The sequence below is a fragment of the Periophthalmus magnuspinnatus genome, chromosome 11 (genome assembly GCF_009829125.3).
Source record: "Periophthalmus magnuspinnatus isolate fPerMag1 chromosome 11, fPerMag1.2.pri, whole genome shotgun sequence".
Lineage (NCBI taxonomy): Eukaryota > Metazoa > Chordata > Actinopteri > Gobiiformes > Gobiidae > Periophthalmus > Periophthalmus magnuspinnatus.
In genome coordinates this window covers 24915234-24923803 of record NC_047136.2, presented here as the reverse complement: position 1 = coordinate 24923803, position 8570 = coordinate 24915234, and the positions used below count along the sequence as shown (strand labels likewise).

Here is an 8570-nt window from a genome sequence, read left to right as displayed (position 1 = left end):
TTATTAAAACACCATATACACAGTTTACTAGTGAAAAATTTTGACTTGGTGTTTAGTTCCACTTTAAAGATGCACTATGTAATTTCTGGTGGAGGGTCTACCACCTACATGTTTCCATAGAGATACTACTGCTTTGTCTGTTCCGCATTATGACACAAGCTTATCATGCATTTTTACTTGACTGGTTTTTATTGATAAAAAATGCATTGAAAAACATGAATATCTTCATGAGTATAGACAAGGGTTATGCCATACTGTGGAACATTCCAGGCCATTAACATCTCCATGGAGACAAGCAAGTGGTGAACCCTCCACCAGGAAAATTACATAGTGCACATACGATTTCAAAGGTGGATCCAAAACCGTTAATGTGCAGTAAAATGTGGACTGGTCTACACAGTTGTATGGTAGTTTAATTTTAGTTTGGGCTCTGCATGCTGCTATAGTGTCCTTGGGCAAGACACTTTCTTGTCTCTTTGAATGTCTCAGGATAGAAAATCACCTAATACTTTATGAAACAATAAAATTGACACAAAACCTTAGAAAAGCTACACTTTATTCAGTGCTTTTACAATTTAAGACCATTTTAAGTAGCATGAAGAGACAAAAGCATTTTTAGCCCAACAGTGCATTTTAAGTCAACACAAAACAGTTCACCGTTTTCTAAAACTCCCATTTAACAGTCATGGAATGTGGCTCAAAGTGGCAAAAATAAGTTAAGGAATAAATATTGCATCTTAACATTGACATTTCTAACATTAGATTCTATAACCTTTCCTAGGAGCCCTATGAAACAATACTACAGACACAGGTTTAGAAGTATTACTCTCTGTACCATGAATATTATTGCTGTGAGTGAATTATGAGATGGACCATAGCTTAGTGGTTCTGGAAGCCCCAACTACAAAGGACTAAATCAGTGCTGCATTCACAATACATAGTATAAGGTTAAAAAAAAGTAAACTTTGTTGTTTAAAGGGAAGCTTATCTCAAAACGGGCACGTTAGTTTTGGTTGTGAAATCTTTGGAAAGGCATCAAAAGTTGTCAGAACTGTAAACTGATAATTAAGATGTTTTGTTTACATCAGAGTAATTTGGCAACAATATTTTAAGGAGGCTCAAACTGGTTTTGAAATGATGTTCTTTTAGAAAGGATGAAGTGCAATAACTCTTTGATACCAATAGGTCTACATGAAGTATAACTGAATAAGGAAAGTACAATTTCTGGATTAGTAACAGCGCTAGACGTTTTGGTGGATTAGGTTAGTTAAAGAAGAGGAAAATGTATTTTACTGTATTCATTTGTAAATCATTAATACATATATTTTTTTTCTATTTCAAGCATAAAAATACAATAAAGTAATAACAAATATTTATAGAATTAGCTTCTTACATGTGGTTTACCTTTCTGTGTGGGGCATCTGGTTAGGTTTACTTTTCCCCATAAACCTAAAACATACTGCAATGCACAATGGTCAAAATCCTCCAGTTAATATGTCCTAATCGAACCTCATTCAAGATTTGGAGATGTGTCCCCGGGTACTGCAGTGTGGCTGTCTCCACAATCTTGAAGGATAAGGCAGAGGACACATTTCCCAATGGGGATTATAAAGTATATTTTTTAGAATGAGCTCTTGAAATGCCTCTTGAATGATTATTGGACGCAAGGACTCAATTCTGAGAAACTGAGACATAAAATTTAATCCATTTTCAACACCTCTCTCCCAACACTATGCTATTACATTTCCAGTTACCATTCTTTAATTGCACCAACTATTTTAATCCAACTAAATCTCAGAACATTCACTAGTACCCACAAACCTTGGCACACAAACCAAACACCATCTCACAGTCCTTATGGCTGCATTAGCTTCACATATCATTAGCAGCGGTGCCCTTACTCTTACGCCCGGGCAGGGGGAAGGAAGACTTGCTTTGGGGCTGGGTGAGGCGGCTGGTGAGCTGGGTGAACGGTTCGATGAGGGAGTTGCGCTCTGAGACGCTGACCTCCCACAGTTTGACCTTCTCACCCCTTGCCCACTGCTGCGCCACCTCCTGGTCCACCTGACGACGCTCGCACAGGTCTGTTTTGTTGCCCAGGACGATCACTGCCACCTGGAAATATATATATGTGTATATAAGTATTAAGTGTACAGATAAAGTGAACCATTCTCATTTTCTTCCTCTTATCCGGGGCCGGGTCGCAGAGCCAGCAGTCTAAGCAGGGACTCCCTGACTTCCCTCACAACAGATAAATTCTTCAGCTCCTCTGGTGGGACCCCAAGGTGTTCCAAAGCCTAGTGAAGACATAGCCCCTCCAGCGTGTCCCTAGGGAGCAGCAGCTCTACTCCGAGCTCCTCCTGTGTGACCGAGCTCCTCACCCTATCTTTAAGGGAGCAACTAGCCACCTTGCAGAGGAAACTCATTTCGGACACTTGTATCCTCAATCCTGTCCTTTCGGTCATTACCCAGAGCTCATGACCATAGGTGAGGGTAGGAACGTAGATTGACCGGTAAATCGAGAGCTTTGCCTTTTGACTCAGCTCCTTCTTTACCACAACAGTCCGATACACGACCGCATCACTGCAGACGCTGCACCGATCTGCCTGTCAATCTCACGCTCCATCCATCCCTCACCTGTGAACAAGACCCCAAGATACTTGAACTCCTCCACTTCAGGCAAGGACCCGGAGAGGGCAAGCTGCCTTTTTCCAGTCGAGAACCATGGCCTCGGATTTGGAGGAGCTGATTCTCATCCCAGCCGTTTCAGACTCGGCTGCACACCGCTCCAGTACCTGCTGCAGGTCCTCGCTTGATGAAGCCATCAGGACAACATCATCTGCAAACAGCAGAGATGAGATTGTGTGGTTCCCGAACCGGACCCCCTCCGGCCCCTGGCTGTGCCTGTGACAAAGGGCTCTGCTCACAATGTGAACACAGCTCCTGCTCTGGTCATACAGGGACCAGACAGCCCTTAGCAAAGAGCCCATACTGCTAGAGCACCCCCCAAAGGAAACCACGAGGGACACATCCCAGTCTGCCAGTCCAGAGGTGCCATCCTTGACCACCACGCGATATTGCAGAGACATGTCAGCCAAGACAGCCCCCCAACATCCAGAGACTTAAGGTACTTGGGATGTAACTCGTCCACGCCCAGAGCCTTGCCACTGAGGAGCTTGCCAACCACCTCAGTGACTTCAGCTAGGATGATGGATGAGTGCCACGTGCACTGATAGACACCCTTGCGCTCAAACATGCTGTTCATTATGGGCAAACTGTGACTAGCACAGAACTCCAATAACAGAACACCACCCATTCGTCCCGATCACCCTCCAGGTGTCACTGTCATTGCCCACCTGAGCGTTGAAGTTCCTCAGTAGAACACTGGAGTTGGTGCACTGTCTAGTACACTTACCAGGAACTCCCAAGAAGGCTGGGTACTCTGCACTGCTGCTCGGCCCATAGGCCGATAGTGAGAGACCTGTCCTCGATCCGTAAGTGCAGGGACATGACCCTCTGGTTCACCAGGGTGAACTCCAACACGAGGCAGCTGAGCTGTGGGGCAATAAGCAAGCCCACACCAGCTCGCTGCCACTCCCTACGGACAACACCAGAGAAAGGGAGTGTTCAGCCCCTCTCAAGGAGTTGGGTTCCAAAGCCCAAGCTGTGCAACCTCCCCCCCAGTGAGGTGACATTCCATGTCCCCAGAGCCAGTCTCCATGTCCCATAGTTCCGGTTGTCGAGGCCCCCGCCCTTGACTGCTGCCTGGATCTCTTAGCACCAGCTCCTCACGGATTCCCCGCAGGTGGTAGCACTTGTCATGAAAGGCTTTTGAACTGCGTCTCCCAAGACCTGTTTGCCATGGGTGACCCTACCAGGGGCATGAAGCCCCCGACAACATAGCTCCCAGGATCATTCGGGTACTCAAACCCCTCCACCACGTTAAGTTGGCGGTTCAAGGAGGGGGGATTTGAAAACTACAAAATGGATTTAACTTGTTTAGAGAAGTCTGAGATCAATACAAGCATTTAAGGTCCTGTTTTGATTTCAACAAAAAAGTTGAGAGTGACTAACTAAAAACCTGTTGGCCAATGCAATCTTGTGACTGCAATTTTATTCAACAGGGACTTGTTAAACAACACAAATCACCTCACCTGCTGTAGTACCAATTAAGTCAGCTCTAAGTATCCTTTAGAATGGGGGACAAGGAGAGTTACAAACGTCAAACTGCAGATTTTGAGGTTTGGTTGGCTCAGCATAGCAAAATGAATTTTGTCATTATTTGTTAGATATTCGGTGGACAGTAGCTCAGTTGGTAGAGCGTTTGTCCACTGATCTGAAGGTTAGCGATTCGAATCCTGCTCTTGGCATAACTACTATTGGTAGAGGGGTCAGATCCACTGACACTCACAAGTTTGGGGGGCAATTCCAGCAGGGCAAGACACTTAACCCCCTCGCCCCAGTGTCTGTATACACTGGTTGCATTTGTAAACTGGCAGTAGATATATAAAGTACTTTGAGCTCACCTCCTTTTTATCTCTGGACTTGTCTATCTCCTTCTTCAGCATGTCCACTCTCTTGAAGGACTCCAAATTGTCCACGCTGTAGACCAGCACAAAGCCATCTGCCACAGAATAGTAGTGTTTGGGCAGCTCCTGTCCGTCCTGAAGGCCTTTAGTGTCATAGAGTCTGAGCTGCTCCTTCACCCCACGGTCCGTCTCCACCGATGCCACGTACACGTCCTCCTGTGTCTCTGTCGACTCTGAGCCTGAGCGCAATACACCATGAACTAACTTTTTACTATTCAAATTATATTACAACATTATATAGGCCAATAATATTAAAGACAGATTGATCATACAATGTAATCAATAGGGAAGAGTGTCTCTTGCACCCCATCTGGGTATCACATAATGCCTGAAAAGTAAAAACCACCAATACCTTTACATGGCAAACATGCAGTTGTAAACAAGGCTTGCATAAACGTCTTATCAACAACTCAACAAGCATAATTAGTCATATCATTTGTGTGATTACTTACCTACAAGGTGATTGCCATATAACAACTGCTCCAGTATTGCAGTCTTTCCTACTGCTGCGTGTCCACACACCACAACCTTACAGCCTTTTCCCATTTTCTGCTCTGCAGAGAAGACAAATATAAGACATGAAAAAGCTGTCAACAATAACAATAGATAACACTGTAGAGGGTAGCTGGGTTAGCTTGTTTAGCCGTACTGTTATAATGTTTAAGCAATTTGTTCATGAATATTTTACGTAGTAAACCGTTTGACAGGTATGAAACTAGCCATTACCTCTGTTTGGTATTTAAGAAGCTGTATTTCAGGTCTTGAAATGGACCATTACTGTCGGGACATCCATTCTTCTCCGCTGCCTTTTGACAGGGCTTTCCTTTTGGTACGCATGCGCAGTTCTGACTCCTGTATACATAATACTGTATCTATTTAACCAATAACTTAAGCACATAAACTATGAATAGTACGCAGCAATGAAATGGGAATATAGAATACATTAACAAAGTATATGATTACAAATGAGATATAATAAACTCATGCCTTTCATATATCTTTACAACAAAACTACATTTCCCTCAACGCCCCACAGGAAAAGCGTCATTGACGTTTTCAAAAGGCATGCTGGGTACGTACGCTCTCTCTTTCCGGCTGGTACGCCATCATGTAAGCCAGATTTTCAATGCTTCTACCCAAATACAATCCACTAAAATCATTCATTAAAAGCAATCATCTACTATTTCCAATTGGATGTTTTATTAGGGACACTCTATCGACGTCTGCGTTGTGGTTATTTGTCGGATTAACTTGATTTGAGTACGAGAATACTCCTGTTACCTGTATGAGTAGACGCTATGGCACCGGTAGCTGAGCTATGCGCTTTTGAGCAACACAATTATTATGTTCCATGATATTTGTTCCATAATATTTCAGTGAGAGAACCTCGGGGCTGTTGTAGTCATGGCGGTAGTGTGCCGTCGCATTACACAGCAAATACTGCTTTTGTTAGAAAGTGTGACCTGGTCCGTGTCCAGCGCTAGCATGCTAACCCCTGATGTTTGGATTCATTATAGCCGTGCATCAGTGTGTATTTTAACTGTTCTGGTTGTACTAGATGCTTCTGTGCAGAAATGATGAATTTATATGTTTGCTGTATTTTTGGCTTTGTTTTGTGTCTCGTTTTGTTAAACCATGTGCAATAAACCTGACTGTAAAGTGATTGAAGAAGCTGCTTTAAACCCAATTTCTTTGTTTGGGACATCTTAAGTCTTAACACTAATTTAACAGAGTTTCAGTAGACTGTAGGTCTAGTCTAGTTGGGCTGTAGCTGACTACAGAAATATTGTTCAGCTAACAACATGCCCGTGCATCCACCATTAGTTGTGTGGTGCAGGCTAATGCTCTCAGTTGTTAAAATTTGGGGCACTGGTGAACAGCATCTTCATAGTGAAAAAACAGATTACTGTCCAGTCACTCCCAGAACTCCAGCTAACTCACTGCACTCCTTTCAGTTCCTTATAAATCCTGATTGTAATAAATTAGACAAAGTTGTTTGCCAGAGAAGCCATCAGCCAAGTAATTGACCACAGGACTACATCCCTAATTGCACAGCAAACCTCATGACTAATTTCTCTTCCAGATAAGTCAACATGGGAGCGTATAGGTATATGCAGGAATTATGGCGGAAGAAGCAGTCCGACGTGATGCGCTTCCTCCTCCGTGTGCGCTGCTGGCAGTACCGTCAGCTGTCCAACCTCCACCGTGCTCCTAGGCCCACCAGACCTGACAAGGCTCGCAGACTGGGCTACAAGGCCAAGCAGGGTATGTTCACTTAAACATCACTCGCTGTGTTCACAAGCACACCACAATCTGATAATTTTCTGATTTCTGAATATTTAAAATTTAAATGACATGTAAACCACAATCTGATATGTGTAAACGAGGGACTGTAAAAGTGGAATATTTTGCCATTTACATTTTAATAATCTTACACCTGATATGTACAGTGTATGTCACTGTATTCCCTTTACACTTTTATAGTGGGCTTTAGTTTAAATTGGTTAAAGTTGTCGTTAGAAAGTGGCACATAGAGTTTTGCAGTGTACAGTTGGGCTTGTAGTAGTTCTGTCGTTGTAATAACTGTTAATCTGTTTGCTTTGGTTCTGTCTGTTTATTAAATGAACATCTGTATGAGATCTGTATTGTCCTAATCTCTTATCCCGCTTTCAGGTTACGTAATCTACCGTGTCCGTGTGCGCCGTGGAGGCCGCAAACGCCCCGTGCCCAAGGGTGCCACCTATGGCAAGCCTGTACACCATGGCGTCAACCAGATCAAGTTTGCCCGCAGCTTGCAGTCCGTCGCTGAGGTAAGTTTATTGGGTTACTCTCTTTGGAAGGAGGTGGTGATGCAAGATTGTCGGTAAAAAAGCAGCTACTGAAATGTTACAAATGATACTCGCCAAGAGTAGGGTCACAGTATCATTGTCTTTTTTTTAAGAAATAGGTAAAATTGGTCAGGATTATTTTGACCATGACCCAACCATGAAATCTGTATTTTACTTTCACTCTTTGTCACCTTTTTCGGACTCTAACCTCTTAAAAGTAAAATTGTGATTTTTAAATTTTTTTTTTAAACAACCAGATGAAAAGGAATGTAACATTTAGTTCAGTTTTTTTTTTTTTTTAATTACAGATTGAATTAAAAATTTTAAGTGGTCACTATTTTGTTCCTACAATTTGCCAATTTTGTGATCTGAAATATCGATTAACTGATGCATGACTAATGTTGATGTTCTTCAATCTTGACTAAACTCATCGCAGTACATGAATGCCCCTGATGACTAGTATATTTTAGCTCTACTTGTCATTCAACTTGCCTTACACAACTGCTACACCTCTGACACAGCTGTCCACTGGCTGCATTATTTCTTGGAAACATGAACAAAGTAAATGCAAATCTGGGACTAATGGTGTTGTTAATCAGAACATTTTATGACATGGGGTAAGACCTGTATGCAGGTGTGGTGTATTGGTGGGCAGGTAAACTGATCATTAGTCTTGTCTCTCCCCCTGCAGGAGCGTGCTGGTCGTCACTGCGGCGCTCTGCGTGTGCTGAACTCGTACTGGGTGGGTGAGGACTCCACGTACAAGTTCTTTGAGGTGATCCTGGTGGACACCTTCCACAAGGCCATCAGACGTAACCCCGACACCCAGTGGATCACAAAGGCCGTGCACAAGCACAGGGAGATGCGCGGTCTCACATCTGCAGGAAAGAAGAGTCGTGGCCTGGGCAAGGGCCACAAGTTCCACAAGACCATTGGAGGGTCCCGCCGCGCCGCCTGGAAGAGACGCAACACCCTGCAGCTGCACCGCTACCGCTAATCCCACTTCTGTACATTTACTACAAAATAAAGGCCTTTTATGGGGACATGCATGAGTATGCATTTTTATTATGGCACTAAATGGGGAACATACTGACATGTAGGGGGCAGTGTAGATCAATGTTTATCATGCAATTGGCACTAATGTCTACACTGA

The 8570-nt window shown here is 43.5% G+C and overlaps 2 protein-coding genes across 3 annotated transcripts; one reads left to right on the top strand and one right to left on the bottom strand.

Moving 5' to 3' along the window:
• Positions 1–539: 539 nt before the first annotated feature.
• nkiras1 (NFKB inhibitor interacting Ras-like 1) lies at positions 540–5424 on the bottom strand. Of its 2 annotated transcripts, none has more exons than XM_033975061.2 (4): positions 5316–5424; positions 5042–5143; positions 4527–4768; positions 540–2115 (listed from the first exon to the last, which is right to left on the bottom strand). In XM_033975061.2, exons 2-4 carry the CDS (start codon positions 5133–5135, stop codon positions 1873–1875), a joined length of 579 nt encoding a protein of 192 aa, XP_033830952.1. In that variant the 5' UTR covers positions 5136–5143; positions 5316–5424; the 3' UTR covers positions 540–1872. The 2 variants fall into 2 exon arrangements, with proteins under 2 accessions (XP_033830952.1, XP_055081490.1); XM_055225515.1 differs by having other exon boundaries at positions 5042–5138; positions 5316–5418.
• A 196-nt stretch (positions 5425–5620) lies between these two features.
• rpl15 (ribosomal protein L15) lies at positions 5621–8460 on the top strand. Its single transcript, XM_033975060.2, has 4 exons — positions 5621–5699; positions 6673–6854; positions 7263–7399; positions 8109–8460. The coding sequence occupies exons 2-4, from the start codon at positions 6683–6685 to the stop codon at positions 8412–8414; spliced, it is 615 nt and encodes a 204-aa protein (XP_033830951.1). The 5' UTR covers positions 5621–5699; positions 6673–6682; the 3' UTR covers positions 8415–8460.
• Positions 8461–8570: the final 110 nt, after the last annotated feature.

Bases quoted from the DNA above. Each gene is read 5' to 3' on its own strand.
- nkiras1 (XM_033975061.2), bottom strand. From the start codon at position 5,135: ATGGGAAAAGGCTGTAAGGTTGTGGTGTGTGGACACGCAGCAGTAGGA. The intron at 4,769-5,041 runs GTAAGTAATCAC...TATTGCGCTCAG, and splicing joins ATATGGCAATCACCTTGTAG to GCTCAGAGTCGACAGAGACA. The intron at 2,116-4,526 runs GTGAGCTCAAAG...ATATATTTCCAG, and splicing joins AGTCCAGAGATAAAAAGGAG to GTGGCAGTGATCGTCCTGGG.
- rpl15 (XM_033975060.2), top strand. From the start codon at position 6,683: ATGGGAGCGTATAGGTATATGCAGGAATTATGGCGGAAGAAGCAGTCC. The intron at 6,855-7,262 runs GTATGTTCACTT...TCCCGCTTTCAG, and splicing joins GGGCTACAAGGCCAAGCAGG to GTTACGTAATCTACCGTGTC. The intron at 7,400-8,108 runs GTAAGTTTATTG...CTCCCCCTGCAG, and splicing joins GCTTGCAGTCCGTCGCTGAG to GAGCGTGCTGGTCGTCACTG.